The sequence below is a fragment of the Gopherus flavomarginatus genome, chromosome 9, assembly GCF_025201925.1.
Source record: "Gopherus flavomarginatus isolate rGopFla2 chromosome 9, rGopFla2.mat.asm, whole genome shotgun sequence".
NCBI lineage: Eukaryota > Metazoa > Chordata > Testudines > Testudinidae > Gopherus > Gopherus flavomarginatus.
Window position 1 is genome coordinate 87,295,517 of NC_066625.1, and position 21,274 is coordinate 87,316,790.

At 39.2% G+C, this 21,274-nt stretch overlaps 1 protein-coding gene across 4 annotated transcripts in view; it reads left to right on the forward strand.

Moving 5' to 3' along the window:
- The window catches only part of ZWILCH (zwilch kinetochore protein), a 31,338-nt gene that overhangs the window by 4,457 nt on the left and 5,607 nt on the right, over positions 1-21,274 (forward strand). For 3 of the 4 annotated variants that reach the window (XM_050967572.1, XM_050967573.1, XM_050967574.1), the window contains 15 exons: positions 457-552; positions 663-781; positions 2,363-2,559; positions 3,136-3,215; positions 3,641-3,796; positions 4,003-4,074; positions 7,570-7,663; positions 12,643-12,698; positions 14,516-14,621; positions 15,767-15,846; positions 16,084-16,240; positions 18,015-18,043; positions 19,739-19,875; positions 20,775-20,870; positions 20,968-21,086. In XM_050967572.1, coding sequence (XP_050823529.1) covers positions 457-552; positions 663-781; positions 2,363-2,559; positions 3,136-3,215; positions 3,641-3,796; positions 4,003-4,074; positions 7,570-7,663; positions 12,643-12,698; positions 14,516-14,621; positions 15,767-15,846; positions 16,084-16,240; positions 18,015-18,043; positions 19,739-19,875; positions 20,775-20,870; positions 20,968-21,086 — 1,594 coding nt within the window. The remainder of the gene's footprint in view (positions 1-456; positions 553-662; positions 782-2,362; positions 2,560-3,135; positions 3,216-3,640; positions 3,797-4,002; positions 4,075-7,569; positions 7,664-12,642; positions 12,699-14,515; positions 14,622-15,766; positions 15,847-16,083; positions 16,241-18,014; positions 18,044-19,738; positions 19,876-20,774; positions 20,871-20,967; positions 21,087-21,274) is intronic. The other variant, XM_050967575.1, reaches the window with a different exon arrangement.

Sequence of the window (21,274 nt, forward strand, 5' to 3'; positions counted from 1 at the left end):
AACTCACCCTCTCTTTTATACCAATGGGACTACAGCTTGAGTACCTCCACTGACTGCATCTGCAACAGTATGGCATGGGAAGATGGCAATCTCTTAGATCCTAAGCTATATGGGGTTTAATAGGTCAACTTAAGCCATACATTTCCCCTGGAAACCAATTGGCAGCCAGTACAGATTCCAGAGCTACAACTCATGATATGCCGTTATTAAGTGGCTTGCAACATTCTGCGTCATCTTAAATTTCTCAGTTGATAAGGTTTAGCTCCATGTAGAGTACATTGCAGCTGTCTTATCTTGAGGTGAGAAAGGCATGGATTATTAGTGAATGGTTGAAATGATAGTAGAAAATAGTTTGTTGTGTAATTAGTTGATTTTGAAATCTTTATCGCAAAAATGTCTTCTAAACACAACATGTAAATGCAATACATTAACAAAATTTTTCTTTTCCTTTTCCAGGCTGATGTCCAAGTACATTTAATTGGCGAGGGTTGCAGAAGTCCCTTAGAAAGTTTTTGGAATGGAAACAGTATGATATTCATTATGCAGAAAGCGGTAAGTGGGTTTTGTTTGTTTTGCTTTAAAACTAGAGCCTTACACTTACATCCCTGGAAATGTTGAAATATATTCTAATTATCAGATTTACTTATGCATTTTTTTTAAAGGGACATGCTGAACTAACCGACCAAATGGAAGAATCACAAATAGATGATGCCACTTACATTTCGGAGTTTACACCACAGAGGGGTTCTGGACCAGTTGCTCTATCTGTTACAAGAGGAAAGTAAGTTTCCATAGTTTTATCTTTTTGTTTAAAAGCAGTTGTATACCTTATTCAACACAAAAGTAAATTCTGTGATGCAATGTAACTAGCATACTAAGTGTTGTGTATAGCTAAACTAAACAGGCAGCAGGGGATGGATCACTTGATGATTACCTGTTCTGTCCATTCCCTCTGAAATACCTGGTGCTGGCCACTGTCAGAAGACACGATGCTGGGCTAAATGGGCCTTTGGTCTGACCCCGTATTGCTGTTTTTATGTTCTACCTAATCATAGGAATTTGCAAAGCAAATGGAATTTCATATGTATTACATATATGTTTTTCTCAAACTGTGTAGATGATAATCTAGAAGGAGAAACCTAGATATTTCATACTTTTTATGTTATCCTCATTATTGTTAAGAGAACAACAACTATTCAAACGTGAGATGGCAAGAGTATGTTGAAATGAGTGGACAGATTTCACATTAGTGGCACAAACACCTTATAGGTCTGTCTTCACTGGGAGGGAAAAGTATGTTCTCAACTTGAGCTAACTAACTTGAGGTAAAATTCTAGTGAAAAAAAGGCAACTTGTAATTGTCACAAATTAATAGGTTGAGTTAAAAAGGATTCTCCTCCATGTAGGGAGAGGTATTTTGGGATTTAATTGTGTGTGGAGGACCTTCCGTGGTCCTTTTATGTTGGGGTGAATTTCACCTCAGATACACACTGCAACAAAGTGTCCTTTCTAATATTGGACAATTTCAGAATATTGTTTTTTGATCCTATAAAACTATTCACTTCTTAGTAGCTGTATATTAATGGGGAGATGACTATATTTCATCATGAAAAGGGAGCTCATACCTACTGGAAATATTAATAACTGAAGGAGTGATAAACCTGATATTGCAAAGGCGCTTGAGAGCAGTTCCATTAACTTAAATTGGACTACTCGTGTGTAAATGTGCAGGACTGGGACTTAAATGACTTTAATTTAAAGTGGTGGCCATTTTTTCAATTTTTTTTAAATATAGCAAAAGATACCAGATTTGATTAAATCCCAGCCAGTTTATCAAATTAAACTATCTGTCTTTTTCAGCTAACAAAAACTGCTTAATTCTGAATATATATATTTGTTTATACTAAGTTGTTATTTGTTGCTTTACTGTTAATACAATAGATCAGGGATTGGCAACCTTTGACATGCAGCCCACCAGGGTAAGCCCCCTGGTGGGCTAGGCCAGTTTGTTTACATGCCACATCCGCAGGTTTGGCTGATCTCGGCTCCCACTGGCCGCGGTTTGCCGATCCAGGCCAATGGGGGCTGTGGGAAGCGGCGGCCAACACATCCCTCGGTCCACCCCGCTTCCCCCAGCCCCCATTGGCCTGGAACGGCGAATCGCAGCCAGTGGGAGCCGAGATCAGCCAAACCCGCAGATGCGGCACATAAACAAACCGGCCCAGCCTGCTAGGGGGCTTACCCTGGCGGGCCTCGTGCCAAAGGTTGCTGATCCCTGGACTAGATTTTGAAGTAGCGTAAACAGAGAGGGGTCAGCTAACATCATGCTAAATTTTGTTAATGATTGTTCTTTTATTTCCAGGCAACTGATTTCACTCTATACACTGGCACAAAATCCAAACATGACCCATTTGAAGATAAGCAAACCAGTTGTGCTTCCTCCCCTGTGGGTAAGATGTGACAGCTCTGACCCTGAACATACCTGTTGGCTAGGTGCTGAGCCTCTCAAAAATGGGAACAAAATCACAGGGATCAGTTTCCATATAGTTACATGTAATGGTAAGTTCCTCCTGGCTATAATGTTACACAGTCAGCCCTTCACCAAAGTTGAAAGAGGGGAGGACAAGAAATAAGTGAGAGTTAATATGGTAACAACCTATATTGCTATGATAGTTGTCCACTTGTGCTCTATAAACTAAATTTTCATTTTAAAATAATTGTCTCTACCCTAAGTGGTATCAAAAATAACCTTCAAAGGGTAAATGAAGTGTAATCCATGCAGTGATATCTAGACAGCTCTGCAGATAGTCTGACACAACTTTTAGAGAAGTAAGGATTGCCCCCATTCAACTCACTGATATATAGTAACTGAATGCTACTAAACATTTGAAAATGTCATTAACTTGCACTGCTAATTGTACAAAAACAATGGAGGGATGATTGTATTTTGAAGAACAGTTTTACTGTGAATGGCAGCTCATTCTGGTGTCACAAGTGAGCAGAGTTTGCATTGTGAGTGGATCTTTGGAGAATACCACCACTTATTTTTTCCATTTTGACCACTTAATAATTACATCTGAGTGTTAATTTCAGTTTGTGGTTAGTATTTTCTGAAAGCCTCTCTTCCTTTCACAGGTCCTACAGCTGACAAAACCTGTTTTGCAAATCTAGAAGACCTCAAAAAGGCACACAAATTCAGACATCGCTCATCTGTTGTAGGTTTTTCATGCTTTGTCACCCTTCTAAAATAATTAAATTTACAATATTTTGTTTATGAATTCCAGTTGTAAGATTCTTTGTATATTTGTTGATTTGTGGGACTTTTTTGTTAGCTTTATGGCTGGTTTATATATCTTGATCTGTAGCACTCTGAGCTCCTGCTAATCTGAGAAGCAAGGGACCACACATGCTACCTAACTTTTGGATGTGCTATATTGCAGTATGTTTCTCTGACACTAGCCACGTTTTATTTTTAAAGTTCTCTTAAAAATGTTTGTTTGCGGAACACCTTCCCAGTACTACGTTGATTTGACATTTTAGGGCTCTTTTGCAGGCTCCAGAAAGTATAACATAACTTTCTTTTGAAAATAATCCTTAGAATGGTAGATTTAAATGACTGTTTAAAATATATTCATTCCAGGTGGCAACCAAAGGCTTTGCTCAATATGAGCTCATTCGATCCACTACATTGGAGGATACAGTGGCTGAATCAGAGAGTAATATATATGTTGATCTTACATGGAATATTGTGGATAAGATTCTGCAGACACCTCCACTCACTGCAGCGGCGACACTGGTAGGAGAAAAACCCTTCTCATCGTTTATATCAAGTATTGTAGATCACAGAAAATATGCTAATTTTTGCTTGTTACATTATTGTTGCAGTAGCAGTATAGTGTGTTGATAACATCCATAATAAATAGTTCATCAGTTCTGTTAATAAGGTTTTAGTACATTTTTATTCCAGAGTCAGAATCTGATGTGTATTTTTGGAATTTTCAGAACATTAGATTGGAATCCGGGGACCCCAGGAGTCCTGTGTTCCAGTTGCATAAAGAATTGCTGTTTCTCCTTGTAAGTATAAATGTGAAATTCCCAATTGATATCAGTTTCGTGGTCATCATACCAGGAATGGTATTTTTACGTTTTTTGTGTTCATAGAATCAGAGAAGATTAGGGTTGGAAGAGACCTCAGGAGGTCATCTAGTCCAGCCCCCTGCTCAAAGCAGGACCAACCCCAACTAAATCGTCCCAGCCAGGGCTTTGTCATTCCGGGCCTTAAAAACCTCTCAGGTAACCCATTCCAGCGCTGTACCACCTTCCTAGTGTTTCCTAATATCCAACCTAGACCACCCATACTGCAACGTGAAACCATTGCTCCTTTTTCTGTCATCTGGTACCACTGAGAACAGCCAAGCTCCATCCTCTTTGGAATCCCCCTTTAGGTAGTTGAAGGCTGCTATCAAATCCCTCATCACTCTTCTCTTCTGCAGACTAAATAAGCCCAGTTCCCTCAGCCTCTCCTCAAGTCATGTGCCCCAGCCCCCTAATCATTTTCGTTTCCCTCTGCTGGACTCTCTCTCCAGTTTGTCCACATTCTTTCTGTAGTGGGTCATGCAAAACTGGACGCAGTACTCCAGATGTGGCCTCACTAGTGCTGAATAGAGGGGAATAATTACTTCCCTCAATCTGCTGGCAGTGCTCCTACTAATGTAACCCAGTATGCTGTTAGCTCCTTTTTGGCAACAAGAGCACACCTGACTCATATCCAGCTTCTCGTCCACTGTAATCCCCATGTCCTTTTCTGCAGAACTGCTGCTTAGCCAGTCAGTCCCCAACCTGTAGCAGTGCATGGAATTCTTCCGTCCTACGTGCAGGACTTTGCACTTGTCCTTGTTGAACCTCATTAGATTTCTTTTGGCCCAATCCTTCAATTTGTCTAGGTCACTCTGGATCCTATCCCTACCTTCCAGCATGTCTACCTTTCCTCCAACCTTAGTGCCATCTGCGAACTTGCTGAGGGTGCAATCCATCCCATCATCCAGATAATTAATTAAAATGTTGAATAAAACCGGCTCCAGGACTGACCCCTGGGGCACTCCACTTGAAACCGACTGCCAACTAGACATCGAGCCATTCATCACTACCCGTTGAGCCAGATGATCTAGCCAGCTTTCTATCCACTTTTAAAGTCCATTCATCCAATCCACACATTTTTAACTTGCTGGCAAGAATACTGTGGGAGACTATCAGAAGGTTTGCTAACATCAAGCTATAAAATGTCCACCGCTTTCCCCATATCCACAGAGCCAGTTATCGCATAGAAGGCAATCAGGTTGACCAGGCATGACTTGCCCTTGGTTAATCCATGTGAACTGTTCCTGATCACCTTCCTCTCCTTCATGTGCTTCAAAATGGATTCTTTGAGGACCTGCTTCATGTTTTTTCCGGGGACTGAGGTGAGGCTGACCAGTCTGTAGTTCCCTGGATTCTCTGCCTTCCCTTTTTTAAAGATGGGCGCTATATTTGCCTTTTTCCAATTATCCGGGACTTCCCCTGATCATCATGAGTTTTCAAAGATAATGGCCAATGGCTAATGTGGTTGCAGAGCCAGCTCCCTCAGCACCCTCGGATGCATTGCATCTGGCCTCCATGGACTTGTGCTTATCCAGCTTTTCTAAATAGTTCTTGACTTGGTCTTTCACCACTGGGGGCTGCTCACCTCCTCACCATACTGTGCTGCTCAGTGCAACAGTCTGGGAGCTGATCTTGTCTGTGAAGACCGAGGCAAAAAAAATATTGAGTACTTCAGCTTTTTCCACATCATCTGTCACTAGGTTGCCTCCCCCATTCAGTAAGGGTCCTACACTTTACCTGCCTGTCTTGTTGCTAACATACCTGTAGCAACCCTTCTTGTTACCTTTTACATCCCTTGCTACCTGCAACTGCAATTGTGCTTTGGCCTTCCCGATTACACCTCTGCATGCTCGAGTAATATTTTTATGCTCCTCCCTAGTCATCTGTCCAAGTTACAATTCTTGTAAGCTTCCTTTTTGTGTTTAAGCTCACTGAAGATTTCTCTGCTAGAGAAGCCAAGCTGGTCGCCTGCTGTATTTGCTGTTCTTTCTGCACATGGGGATGGTTTGTTCCTGCGCCCTCAATAAGGCTGCTTTAAAATACAGCTAGCTCTCCTGGACTCCTTTCACCCTCAATTAGCCTCCCAGGAGATCCTGGCCATCAGTTCCGTGAGGGAGTCAAAGTCTGCTTTTCTAAAGTCCAGGGTCCATATTCTGCTGCTCTCCTTTCTTCCTTTTGTCAAGATCCTGAACTTGATCATCTCAATTTCACTGCTGCCCAGGTTGCCACCCACTTCTACTTCTCCTGCCAGTTCTTCCTTATTTGTGAGCAGCAGGACAAGAGGAGCACAGCCTCTAATTGGTTCCTCCAGCACTTGCAACAGGAAGTTGTCCCTAACACTCTCCAAAAACCTTCTTGGATTGTCTGTGCACTGCTATATTGCTCTCCCAGCAGATGTCAGGGTGGTTGAAGTCCCCCATGAAAACCAGGGCCTATGATCTGGAAACTTCTGTTAGTTGTCAGAAGAAAACCTTGTCTGCCTCCCCCTCCTGGTCTGGTGGTCTGTAGCGGATGACCACAACATCAAACCTGTTGCTTTCACCTCTAAACTTAACCCAAAGACTTTCAACAGGCTTTACTCCAGTTTCATACTGGAGCTCTGAGCAATCATATTGCTTTCTTGCATACAGTGGAACGCCTCCACCTTTTCTGTCATGCCTATCCTTCCTGAACAATTTATACCCATCCATGGCTGTGCACCAGTCATGTGAGTTACTCCACCAAGTCTCTGTTGTTCCAATCACATCATAGTTCCTTGACTGTGCCAGGACTTCCAATTCTTCCTGCCTGTTTCCCAGGCTTCTTGCATTCATGTTCAGGCACCTAAGATAACTAGCGGATTGCCCGACTTTCTCAATGTGAATCAGGAGGCCTCCCTCTGTTGCACCTTCCTCCTTGTGTTTCATCCTGGTATTCCACTTACCTCAGGGTGAACCTAGTTTAAAGCCCTCCTCACGAGGTTAGCAAGCCTGCCTGTGAAGATAGTCTTCCCTCTCTTCATTACGTGGATCCCATCTCTTCCTAGCAATCCTTCTTCCTGGAACAACATTCCATGGTTGAAGAATCCAAAGCCCTCTCTCTGACACCACCTGCGCAACCATGCATTTACCTCCACAATTCAATGGTGTTCTTATTTAGAATCTCCGTAGCTGTTTGAAAGGTTCTTTGAAATTACATGAATGTATTAAATGCGGAATAACTTTTAACACAGTGTTAAGTTGAGAAATAAAGAACACACAAATCAGAACATTCCAAACATTTCTAACACAACATTAGCTTGGCAGTATTGATTGCCATATACATTTCTTGGTGGAATTTTCATACAACGGGTAATTTTTTTTTGTTGTTGCAAGTTTAATACACCTTTATATTCTATGTTATGTACAGAACCTCAAACAAAATAAGTATCTCTGGATTTTTTTGTGCTGTTAGGTTTTGGCTGAAGGCTTGAAGACTGGTGTGACTGACTGGCCTGAGCCTTTGGTAGCTGAATCAGCGGTTGAACTTGTCAAGGATCTTCTGAATGGTATTTTTGTTTAATAATTTGAGATGCTATGATTGGGTAAAATTGTGTGGAAAAGGTTAAATCTTATAATAAAAATTTGTTAAGAAAAAAATGGCAAGGGGCTTAAAATTTCACAAGAATGAAATGAAAATGCCACATAATAAGATTATGATAGTATTTGAACTGCAGATGGTAATTTATAAGGTCCAGTAGTCCACCAAAAGTGTTCAAGAAACAGGTTACTTTGTATACCTCTAACTCTCCTGGTGAAATCATGAGAATCCTGTGCAGTGGGTAAACCATAGTGTTTTCCCCACATTGTGGAGAATAGGGAGAAAAAAATGAAATGAGACAAATAAAAATCTGTCCTACAACATTTTACAGACTAAGAGGGGCAAGAACACATGTAAACATAGTGGCCAAGATTTCAGTGATTAATGATTCCAGTACACCTGTCTTTGTGTGCCCAACTTGGGTTATCTTTAATTATCTTGAATTTCAGAAAGTGCCAAATGCCAACTCTCTGAAAGTCTAAGGTGTCTCAAACTGAGGCTTCCAAAAATCACTAGTCACTTCTGAAAATTCTGGCCATTGAGTGCAAAAAAATTCTTATCAGAGAGGCTACAGACATGCAAGTTTTAGGTAATAGAAAATGGATATAGAAGAAGAGAAACCGAGAACTTTAGAATGAAACTGAAAATATCCACAAATTAACATATAGACTAACAGAGAAGAAAAAATTTAAGGAAGAAAATCAGAGATGTTGAGAAACAATAAAACCATCGTTTCAGCGTTAGTGAAGAGAGGATAGGTGTTTACCGGTTATCTCTAGGCAACTGAGTATATTAAAAGTAAGTGTGAAAAACTGACAAAACAATTTACTTTAAAAATACACAAGAAGGGACCATCCCAGACTAAACTGTCCTTAATAGATGGGCATTTAGAAATAATATAACAAATCCTTCTGTTATGCAGCTGAATGTATTAGATGAAGGATAGTTGTGATTTTCTTCAATGTGTGCGCGCGCACCCCCAAACCCTTCTCTTTCCCTTCCCTGCCCTTGGGGAGGGCAAGGAACCCATGACAGCATTAGTAGCTCCTTTTGAATGGGGGAGGATTTTTTCAAAAGCCTGATTAGATTATCCACTTGAGGTCCCTTCCAACTCAAATAATTCTATTAGATTTAACTGATGGCTCAGGCAGTGGTGCTATAAGGAGGGCTTTGGGATGTATGGCCACTGGGAAGCATTCATGGACAGAGGACTGTTCTTTTGGGATGGACTTCACCTGAGTAAGGAGGGAAATAGACTTCTAGGATGGAGGCTTGCCCAACTGATTAAGAGAGCTTTAAACTAGGAATTTGTGGGAGATGGTTGGGAGATGTTCAGGTAATCTCCACGCTGGAATTTAACATTTGAGAGGGAAGAAAACAGTAAGAGGAGATACAGCCATGGGCAGAAGAATGGACATAAGGAGGAAGGGTAGTGTAGATACCAGTCTAATAGGTGATACTGGTGGTAGAATGTCTGTGTCTAACCAGATAAAGAATGTCAGTGAAGTCAAATGGCAAAAATTAAGATGTCTGTACACTAATGTGAGGAGCCTAGGTGACAAAATGGAGGAACTAGAGCTACTGGTGCAGGAAGTGAAACCAGATATTATAGGGATAACAGAAACATGGTGAAATAGTAGTAATGACTGGAGTACAGGTATTGAAGGCTATGTGCTGTTTAGGAAAGACAGAAATAAAGGCAAAGGTAGTGGAGTAGCATTGTATATCAATGGATGAGGTTAATTTTAAAGCAATAAGAAGTGATGGAATGGATAAGACAGAATCTGTCTGGGCAAAAATCACAATGGGAAAGAAAGCTACTAGAGCCTTCCCTGAGAGAGTGCTTGGGGTGTGCTACAGACCGCCGGGATCTGATTTGGATATGGATAGAGACCTCTTTAATGTTTTTAATGAAGTAAACGCTAATGGGAATTGTGTGATCATGGGAGACTTTAACTTCCCAGTTATAGACTGGAGGACAAGTGCTAGTAATAATAATAGGGCTCAGATTTTTCTGGATGTGATAGCTGATGGATTTCTTCACCAAGTAGTTGAAGAACCAGCAAGAGGGGATGCCATTTTAGATTTGGTTTTGGTGAGTAGTGAGGACCTCATAGACAAAATGATTGTAGGGGACAACCTTGGTTCGAGTGATCGTGAGCTAATTCAGTTCAAACTAGATGGAAGGATAAACAAAAATAGATCTGGGACTAGGGTTTTTTATTTCAAAAGGGCTAACTTTAAAGAATTAAGGAAATTAGTTAGGGAAGTGGATTGGACTGAAGAACTTGTGGATATAAAGGCAGAGGAGGCCTGGAATTACTTCAGGTCAAAGTTGCAGAAACTATCAGAAGCCTGTATCCCAAGAAAGGGGAAAAAAAATCATAGGCAGGAGTTGTAGACCAAGCTGGATGAGCAAGCATCTCAGAGAGGTGATGAAGAAAAAGCAGAAAGCCTACAGGGAGTGGAAGATGGGCGGGATTAGCAAGGAAAGCTACCTTATTGAGGTCAAAACATGTAGGGATGAAGTGAGAGAGGCTAAAAGCCATGTAGAGTTCGACCTTAAAAAGGGAATTAAAACCAATAGTAAAAGGTTCTATAGCCATATAAATAAGAAGAAAACAAAGAAAGAAGAAGTAGGACTGCTAAACACTGAGGATGGAATGGAGGTTAAAGATAATCTAGGCATGGCCCAATATCTAAATAAATACTTTGCCTCAGTCTTTAATAAGGCTAATGAGGAGCTTAGGGATGATGGAAGGATGACAAATGGGAATGAGGATATGAAGGTAGATATTACCACATCCGAGGTAGAAACCGAACTCGAACAGCTTAATGGGACAAAATCAGAAGGCCTAGATAATCTTCATCCAAGAATATTAAAGGAACTGGCACATGAAATTGCAAGCCCATTAGCAAGAATTTTTAATGAATTGGTAAACTCGGGTTGTACCGTACGACTGGAGAATTGCTAACATAGTTCCTATTTTTAAGAAAGGGGAAAAAAAGTGATCCGAGTAACTATAGGCCTGTTAGTTTGACATCTGTAGTATGTAAGGTCTTGGAAAAATGTTGAAGGAGAAAGTAGTTAAGGACATTGAGGTCAGTGGTAATTGGGACAAAATACAACATGGTTTTACAAAAGGTAGATCGTGCCAAACCAACCTGATCTCCTTCTTTGAGAAGGTAACAGATTTTTTAGACAAAGGAAATGCAATGGATCTAATTTACCTCGATTTCAGTAAGGCATTTGACACGGTTCCACATGGGGAATTGTTAGTTAAATTGGAAAAGATGGGGATCAATATGAAAATTGAAAGGTGGATAAGGAACTGGTTAAAGGAGAGACTACAATAGGTCATACTGAAAGGTGATCTGTCAGGCTAGAAGGAGGTTACAAGTGGAGTTCCTCAGGGATCAGTTTTGGGACCAATCTTACTTAACCTTTTTATTACTGACCTTGGCACAAAAAGCAGGAAGGTGCTAATAAAGTTTGTGGATGACACAAAGTTGGGAGGTATTGCTAACACAGAGAAGGACCGGGATATCATACAGGAAGATCTGGATGACCTTGTAAACTGGAGTAATAGTAATAGGATGAAATTTAATAGTGAAAAGTGCAAGGTCATGCATTTAGGGATTAATAAGAAGAATTTTAGTTACAAATTGGGGACGCATCAATTGGAAGTAACAGAGGAGAAGAAGGACCTCAGAGTATTGGTTGATCACAGGATGACTATGAGCCGCCAATGTGATATGGCCATTAAAAAAGCTAATGCGGTTTTAGGATGCATCAGGTGAGGTATTTCCAGCAAAGATAAGGAGGTGTTAGTACCGTTATATAAGGCACTGGTGAGACCTCATCCGGAATACAGTGTGCAGTTCTGGTCTGTCATGTTTAAGAAGGATGAATTCAAACTGGAACAGGTTCAGAGACGGGCTACTTGGAATGATCTGAGGAATGGAAAACCTGTCTTACGAAAGGAGACTCAAAGAGCTTGGCTTGTTTAGCCTAACCAAAAGAAGGTTGAAGGGGGAAATGATTGCTCTTCATGAATATATCAGAGGGATTAATATTAGGGAAGGAGAGGAATTATTTAAGCTTAGTACCAATGTGGACACAAGAACAAATGGATATAAACTGGACACTAGGAAGTTTAGACTTGAAATTAGACGAAGGTTTCTAACCGTTAGAGGAGTGAAGTTCTGGAACAGCCTTCCAAAGGGGGTAGTGGGGGCAAAAGACATATCTGGCTTTAAGACTAAGCTTGATAAGTTTATGGAAGGGATGGTATGATGGGATAGCTTAATTTTGGCAATTAATTTTGGCAATTGATCTTTGATTATCAGTAGGTAAGTATGCCTAGTGGTCTGTGATGGGATGTTAGATGGGATGGGATCTGAGTTACTACAGAGAATTCTTTCCTGGGTGCTAGCTGGTGAGTCTTGCCCACATACTCAGGGTTTAACTGATTGGCATATTTGGGGTCGGGAAGGAATTTTCCTCCAGGGCAGATTGGCAGAGGCCCTGGAGGTTTTTTTGCCTTCCTCTGCAGCATGGGGCACGGGTCACTTGCTGGAGGATTCTCTGCAGCTTGAGGTCTTCAAACCACGATTTGAGGACTTCAGTAACTCGGACATAGGTTAGGGGTTTGTTACAGGAGTGAGTGGGTGAGATTCTGTAGCCTGCATTGTGCAGGAGGTCAGACTAGATGATCATAATGTCCTTTCTGACCTTAAAGTCTATGAGTCTATTATCTAATTTTGAATAGTAGAAACAGTGTTTAGAAGGAATCACGAAGAAAGATAATACCTTTCAGTATTTGTTATCCATCCATCTAATCTCTGTTAGTAGGACCAAAATTATAACATGTCTGAGACTTATACTGTTGTTCAGCTGTACATGGTTTATCATAGTGATACAATTCCTTTCCCTCCCCCTTTTAGATTTAAAGAATAAACTGGATGGGTTTAATACATCAGTACATAAAAATGATGCGGAGGTATGTGTATTTTCGGTCATCCTCTTCTTTCTTTCACTGTCCCTGCAGTAGTTTGAAAATCTCCCCTGTTGTCCTTACTCAGCAGGAACTGTAAGAGATCTATTGTTTCAAAGGCACATGTAACCATTGGGCACTTAGCTGAAAGTCAAATGTCATTTGTGCCTTTTCAAAATCTCCTTCAATGTTTTATATTTTAGCATTTTCCCCCGAGTTTTACTTAGCTTTTAGTACTGATTGTTATGTTCAAAGAGAAGTAGCTGTGATCTTGTCCAGCAGGCAACACCAATCCTGATGGATAGGAGTGGGTTAACTCCACAAAGGTCTGCTTCCTTCTCTCTCTTCCTCTTTACCTGTGGGTTGGAGATCTCTCTGATTTCTTCCAAACGCGATCACTTTTTATCATCTTAATCTTCCACTCTCATCTAAAGTTATCAGTCTCATGCTGCTATTTCACCTTCTTACATGAAGCTACTTGATCTCTGCGCCAGTGTCACTCTGCCACTGGCTTGACTCTCCAGTGGTCCATGGCCTACCGGAGGTTTTGGAAACTGGCACATTTATCTATCTAGCTGTTAACGCACATCACCATGATAACTTCCTGCCTTAAATAACTTCAAACAATTTTGTAGAGGTTTAAATATTTTTTGTATTTGTGTGTGTTTTATTTTTAATAGTTATTTAGTATTTATGTTAGTATTTTTATTTTTAGTATTTATTTGTCTCTCTCCCTCCTCACAAATAGTTGAGCTTTTTTTTCTTTTTATAGGAAGGTTAAGTCAAATAAATTAATTTTCCAATTTGATCTCAAGTCTGTGATCTACTGTACACCAACAAAATTATAGACTTTAGTCCTGCATCAAAGATCATGGGGAAAATCATATGCTCAGATTTTTCTTTTTTTTTTAATTTTTTTTTATTTGGTGCATTGCAAGTCAGACATTTAAAAACAAAAAAAAATCACACAACTCTATCATTTGTGAAATCCATGCAGTATTAGTCATATCCTTTACTGGTGCTTCTCTGATTCCATCACTGCAGCTGTTTATGCCAGTACTTTCAGTCTATACTGGTATAGCCAGTTGTAAGTCACAGTGGAAGGACAGGTTTGAGGGAGTTAGCGTCAATTTTTACTCATTCTAGGCAAGCATTCTGGGCAAGCTCTGCTTTGCAATGGCCAGAAACCCTTCCTCCCCACAACAATGTCCTTTTGTGGGCACATAGCCTTTAGGAATTAGGTGTTTCCCAAGAGGTTAGGTCAGTGGCTCCTCACTACTTTGTTAAGACTTGGTAAAAGCATGTTTCTTAATTGGTATGAAATATGTTTGTTTATTGAACTACTGATTGGGCGGGAGAAGAAATATTAATCTTGCAAATAGATTTGGCTATTGGAGAGGATTTGATTTATGTGGATCTTTAGAACAGTGGTGCGCAAACAGGAGCATGTGATATTCTCTGGGGTGTGTGTGAAGAAACTGGGACCCGGGGGTCCTGTAGGACCCACAGTCATCATAGTGGGAACAGGATAAAAATAGAGTGGGTATTGTGAAGCAGGACAGGAGCAGGATTAAAAATATAGTCCTCTCGTGCTGCAAACAAGAGCAGCCACCTCTCCCCGGCCACCCAGCTCTTAAGGCCACACTGTTGCCAGCAGTAGTGCAGAAGTAAGAGTGGCAATGGAGGGTGGGATGCAATAAATTCTGTGAATGGTAAAGGGCGGGGGCATGACTGGAAAAGTTTGCGCTCCACAGCTTTAGAATGTTATGATAAATGTTTGACTTTATTTTGAAGGAGCATTTTCAAGCAAAACTCTCTTTCAGAAAGTCCAATGTGACTCTGCTGCAGTCGACAGTTCAATAAAATCACTTTTTAGTGAGCGAGGGGACCTGGATTTTGCTGAACAGTTGTGGTGCAAAATGAGGAGGAGTAAGTGTTTTATCTTTTTCTCACTGCCTTATAATTTGTACACATTTCCTATACCACTTTTTTATATATATTTTAAGAAATTGGTGTAAGTTTCTCCGAGTTTTAAGAACTGATTAACTCTTCAGGCCTAAGGCTCATTGTCATTTATATAATTATAAGATAGCATGTTCTACTTACAATATATAGGAAAGTATAGTGACTTGTGGTATGTGCATATTTTCTCTTTGCCAAGTTGATTGTTGGTTCTTTTTAGCAATAAATAATGCTTACCTACTTCATTACTGACAGCCATTTATCTATAAAATAGACTTTACTGGGGCTCATGGAATATATTTAAAGTAAGTAGTTTTTTTAGAAAATGTTAGATGGCAACCTTTGCAAATAATATTTTCAGTCTTGGGGTCCTATTAATTAAATCCATTATTGCATTTTGATTACCAAGTGACAGTTTTGGCACATAAATGCCTTTTTTTACTTGTAGGACGACTTGGAAGTAATGATGATTCTTTTCTAATGTGAATATTGCCATAATAATAAATACCTTTGTAACATCAAAAGCAGATGACTAAAATGTACTCTATACAAATGTACAGCATACCCTATTCAGGATCAGTACTTGAAGGTTTCTGCCGATGCAGAATGCGGACACTTGTCTCTTAAGTGAGGCAAGCAGTTAAGAGCATCTTTTAGTTTCTCTGAAGCATGAAGCCTTGTTATCTGTTTACTTCAGTTTGTAACAATCACCTTGAACTGTAGTCTACAAAGCCTCACATGGTCTAGGACTTAGTTAACTTTCCTCATGTCCTGTTAACAGTAATTATAAACTGTTGAGTTGCTTTCACTGTTGGTTTTGGAGCTGTGCTCTAGGACAGGCATTATTAGTAAAGGGCCATTCTCTGGAGCCTGCTCTCACAGACCTCTTGTCGAACTTCATGGTGTAGTGCAAGACCTCTTGGTTCAGTCACACATTTAAACTAATCTTTGGGCCATTCTGTGTAGTAAGTTTATGGGGTTTTGTTGTTCTTGGAGTTTTTAAAATTCTTATATTTTGTGCATTGCTCAACTTTTTTATCATTTATGTGATAAAGGCAGACATGTTTTTGTAGCCATTATAAATTAAATATTGGAATAACTCTTTTCTCAAGGTGTCGCTTCCTATCAAGACTTGGTAGAGTGTTTCACACTGATCATAAAATCCCTAGAACATGGTGAGATACAGCCTTGGGTATGTATGTGTAGCCTGAATATGTTTTCATGATAAAAGTATCAGCTTTGGTTGTGTAAATAAAGTAGGATACATTTCTTTTAAATGTTTGTAAATTGCTCCTCATTTTGACAATATTTTAAATTCAGTTTTTAAATAGTTCACTATTAGTTGGTCTCCTTTTTTAATAATGTCCTGCTTGTAAATTATACTGTGTATTTCATCTATATATTACCAGAAAACATCTTATTTTTTTAGATTCATCAAGGGAGTGGCAGTTTACTAAGCAAATTGATTCAACAATCCTATCGTGGAGCTATGGAGGCTATTTCCCTCAGTGGTGTCACTCCAATTCAAATGCTTCTGGAGATTGGTCTGGACAAAATGAAGAAAGATTATGTCAGTTGTTTCATAGGTAAGCCTGTTATTTAAAACCATGACTGGAAATTCACAAGAAAAGGCTACTTGACCTAAACAATCAAACATTTCTGTTTTTGTTGACCTTAACTTCACCTCTCTGTCACCTTAGCCTTTTTTCTTATTGCCCATAAAATCTGTACTTACCACTTAGTGTGTTCCTTTGCTTAATTTGCAAATTAAAAGTATCTCAAAATAACTGTGGCTTATAACTAAGGCTGTAACAGTGTTCTAAACTAATCTTTTTATGTGGGTTTTCATAAATGTCTGAATGATAGAAACCTATCAGTCTGAAAAATCTGAAGGGAGAAATTTGAGTAATAGCCTATTTATTTAACTGGAGCCTGTTTTTACGTGTGATAATGCAGTAGGTGGGGAAAAAATGTGTGTCCTTCCTTACTGTCTGTCTTTCCTCCCTTCTTGTAATCAAAAGGGGTTGAGGACAAGACAGCTAAGAATACTGACAGTATAATTTATTTTACAAAATGAATAAATTGCATTCTTGAGCCACACCTTGAAACAGAAGCTAGCATGTAGGGATATTTTTAAAAAAATTAAATTGTTACTTCAATGGTGTTGTGGCTCTATCTTCAGTCTCACAGTTTAATTGTTTCTTTTGCTTCCATTCTGTTGGGTTGTTGTCTCCATTTTTGTTGGGTTTATTTGTTTTCCTCATTTTTTTCATTGTCATTTTTATATCTTAGTCTTTGTTGGAATTATTATTTATCAAGGTATTACCACAAAACTAATTTAACCGTAAATTCCTTTTATTAAATCCAAAGGTCAAATGACATTTATACAATTGTTCTAAACATGCCTAAAAAGTCGAAATAATAAGCAGTTTACTACCTCCAAATAGTAACAAAACATTTATAAGCATTTGATCAGGATCCTTGCAAATGGGCCAAACTCGGGGAGGCTTAGGCTCATAGTGGTCGACTCCATTGTGGTCTGGCAGGTATTACCAATAAAGTCTTTAAGAGTTTACTTTTTTTATATCCCTTAACAAACTATTGATGTCATTGCCAATTATCGGACCTTAGCTAAGGTCGTATGAAGGATTTTCTTATATAGTCAGTTATTTACTGCACCTGATACCCAGTTGATTGTGTTTTATTACTAATACTTCAGTCCAAACCTTAAATAAGATAACACTGGTATTTTGAAGGGTCACTACAAGTTTAACACAATAAATTTTTTCTTTCTGATGTTCTCGTTCTTTTTGGTCACATGCTTTGGGCCTATTGTTTATGCTAATATCCCAGCTCAATTTAAAACCATAGTTCATCCAATCTAATGTGGGCCTATATTCCTACGCTACTTTTTTCAAGGCTTCTCTCCACCTTTTCTTCATTCCCTGAGTCTTCCTACCACACTGCCAGCCTGTATGCACTCTCATTTGCTCACCTGGTTTCTGTTTCTGCTGCTTCAAACCTTACGCTGTTTAGGAGGGAGAAGCTTTGAGAATTTTAGGGCTGGTGACTCAGCTGATCCTAGCACCTGCTATGCCTATGGCTGCTGCCCCTTTGCATTTCCATGTAGGGAAAATGCCACGTTGGTGGCTGGTAACCACTGTCTCCAACACCAGCCACTTCATATTTCTCTTTGTACTTATAGCAGTGAGTACAAACAAGGCCTCAGGTGTGGTGACTGCACACTCTTCCCTTTGTGTGGCTTCCTGTGGCCACCTGTTTTGCTTATGCCTGAAGCTGCCACAGTGCGTAGCATGTTTTTATTTCTTTTTTTAAAAAAAATCTTTATTTGTTTTGCAGGCCAAGAACTTGCAACATTAACCTATCTGGTGAGATATTTTAATTCTTATTTTGAAAGCCATATAAAGTTTTGACATACACTTGTTTAGATTAATTTTCTCTCCAAATTCATAAAGCCTGTTTGCAAGACTATGACATATTCTGAGTTCTCAGCCTTGAAAACTGAGTGTTTTAAACACTTCTTTTAAACTCTGGAGAGGGGAGAGAGGAAGGAGAAATTTGGTCAAAGCTGAGGAACCACCTTTGATGTCCTTATCTACAGAGCTACTTCCACTTGAAAAATATGATAGAACCATGCTCAGGATTTTGTAGGAAGCTGAGAAATCCTGTCCATTAGTTTGAGTTTGCTCCTGAGAATAGAGTTCTTAAAGCTGTTGAAACAAAATTTTAACTTCAGTAGTAGAGAAAATTTATGTTCAGTCATGAAAGCGCACACTGCAGAAGGATTGCGGTTAGAAATAGGGTTTTGTAGCTGTTGTATTACGGTGCCCCTGAAGGTTTTGCTTGTCTGTCACTCTTTTCAAAAGCTGATAACACTCTGAATTGGTGTTTCATACATATGTGAAGTGAACACTGTCATCGCTGACAGTCCTAAAATTCTACTAATAAAACACTTTTTCTTCCGAATCATATTCTTGATCATGGAAAGTCTGTCACCTCCTTAAAATTAGGGTCATTGAATGGATAAAATATCAAAGTGTGGACTTAATAGCTTAGGTGGTTGGTAACAGCAGCTTAGTCCCCTGGGTAGGGCACCATATTTTAGGTCAGGGAATCTAGATTCTCTTCGACTCTGCCATTGACTTGCTGTGTGACCTTACGCACAACAAGTCACTTAACCTCTGTGTGTTTTTCCCCATCTGTAAATGGAGATCATACTTTCCCATTTTTGTAAAAAAGCTTTCAGATCTAAGAATGAAAATCACACTATGAATGCAAGATGGTAGTGTTCTTGTTAGTATGACATCTCCACATTTCATTTCCAGCTCTCTGGCTCAAACCCAGACCGAAGCCCTGATTCAAACCTACCGAAGTCATTGGTAGTCTTCCCACATCTGTGGTGATCCAAAAGTACCACCATGTTACATGTGTTTGACCTATGTGAAAAGAATTGGTAGTCTAGACTATAACCCATATCGCACAAGTCATCCCATTTAGCATTTTTATTGCTATTTTCAGCAGACAGCCAAAAATTGCGTGGCTATGGAGGTTAAACTACTCACCTAAGAAGTGGAGTTTCCAGGTCAAGGTTGGGGTATATTTGCAGATTAAGAGGGAACTTGAACTCTTGCCAGTATGTCCCATATATAATCTAGTGTCTTTTTCACCATCACTAAACTATTTTATTTTTTAAGTAGGCAAGAGATTGACATTCTAACTTCACTGGCAGTTGACTCAACATCAACAAACTGCGTGTTCTAGGATTACTTCAAGGTTGTAGGTTTGCATGGAGTATTGCTTCTCTCAGCTGCAAAAAAGCGCATGGTGTTTAGTTTGCAAGAAATCTGCTTCATGAAGCATTCTGAGAGCAGGATTTTTATAAATCAATACCCTATTTTCTCATAAAAAAGGGGCAGGCAAATGTAGCAGAGAGAGTGGACCTTCAGAATGTGTACAAATTGAGTACTCCTCTGGTTAGCATATTTAACCCACCCAACACCAACAGTTACCTTTTTAAGAGCTTTGTTTATTTCTTGTGTTCAAGTCTATATTTTCTTGTCTAGGACTACTTCATTTCCACATCAGTAGAGCTACAGGAGCAGGTTCATCGCATTCAGAAACTTCATCATATGCTGGAAATATTGGTCAGCTGCACAGTCTTTCTTCACTTCAAACATGAGAACCTCTTCCCTTTGATGCAGTAATTTATTTAATTTTTACTTTTTGTCGTTTAAATGTCAATAATAAATGGATTATTTTAAGTAACTAGATACAGTCAAAAGGCAAACTTTTTCTAAACTGAACTTTATTGATAATGATTGTGAGGAATGGGGGCTGTACTGGGAGCATTTGGATCTTACTGCTCAAATTTTCTGCCCTGATTTAATACGCTTGTACTTTTTCCCCATCATCTTGTGAAGGGGTTCAGGAAAATCACTAGAATACTGATTTTCATTTTCTTCTCTTCTTCCTTTTCCTTTCTGAGCTCTCAGATCCCAGCCATTCCTCCATTCTGAAATATGTAAAACAGGTATTCATAAGAATATACCTTCAGAATAACATTCAAAACAAATTTTTTTTTTACATTAGCTTTTTTGTTTCTGCAGCTTCTTTCTTGCATGTCTTGTTTTATCAGCCATTTCAAGTCATGCTTCCAAACCTTGCAATTTTTTGAGGCTTTCATCCATTTAGCTCTCAAATAGCACAAAATTCCAACATATTTCATATTTATTTTCAGTGCTACAAAGCTTCTGTGACTGGATAGTGTGAAAAATTAGCCTTCCATTCTAAAAAAATACCATGGTTTTAGAGGGAACATTTGTGAGGAATAAATTATTGTGCAATTGCAATTTGTCAAGTATAGTATGGCTTATGAAGTCGCTGTTGTGATAAGATCATTTTCTACTGTCCTGGGAAGCAAGAGCCAAAATCAAGATTTGGAATCAAGGTTTCCTGCAATTGCATAGTAACTGATCTATTGTCATGAAAGCATGTAAAAGGAAGTTTAGTTTTGCATGTATATTGATCTGGGGTTGAATAGCTGCATAAACACTTATCCAATAAGTAATAAGTAACAGTATTTGACTGCTTTTATCACAGGTCCTGCATAAAATATTACAAAGAAAATCCTCTGAATGAGAAGCATGTGTTTCAGCTACCAATCAGACCAGCTGTTGTCAATAAGTTCTATCAAAAGTAAGGCAAACCTCAGCTTTCATAATACGGAAATTCAAATCTTGATTTGAGTACATAATTATTAGGGTTTTTTTGTGCTATTTGATTATTCCCTCAGTGATCATGCACAAATATGGAGGGTGGAAATAAATAGTGGACATGGTCAGAAGGAGGTTAAAACAGTATGGCAGCTTAGTACTAGTCCTCCTGTTGAACATATGACTTCGAACAACCTAGGTAAGGAACCATTTCTGGTATAAAATATTAAAGTGATACTATCAGCTTGAATTTTTTTTAATTAACTAGTAGTGTATTGTTTTGTTTGATCCAGTGTCTCATACAGCACTTTTTAAACAGTGTGTCTTAAATGTTTTTAGTTCCTTTCTATGCATAAGAATCTCTTCAGCAAGGGAGAAATTGACTAT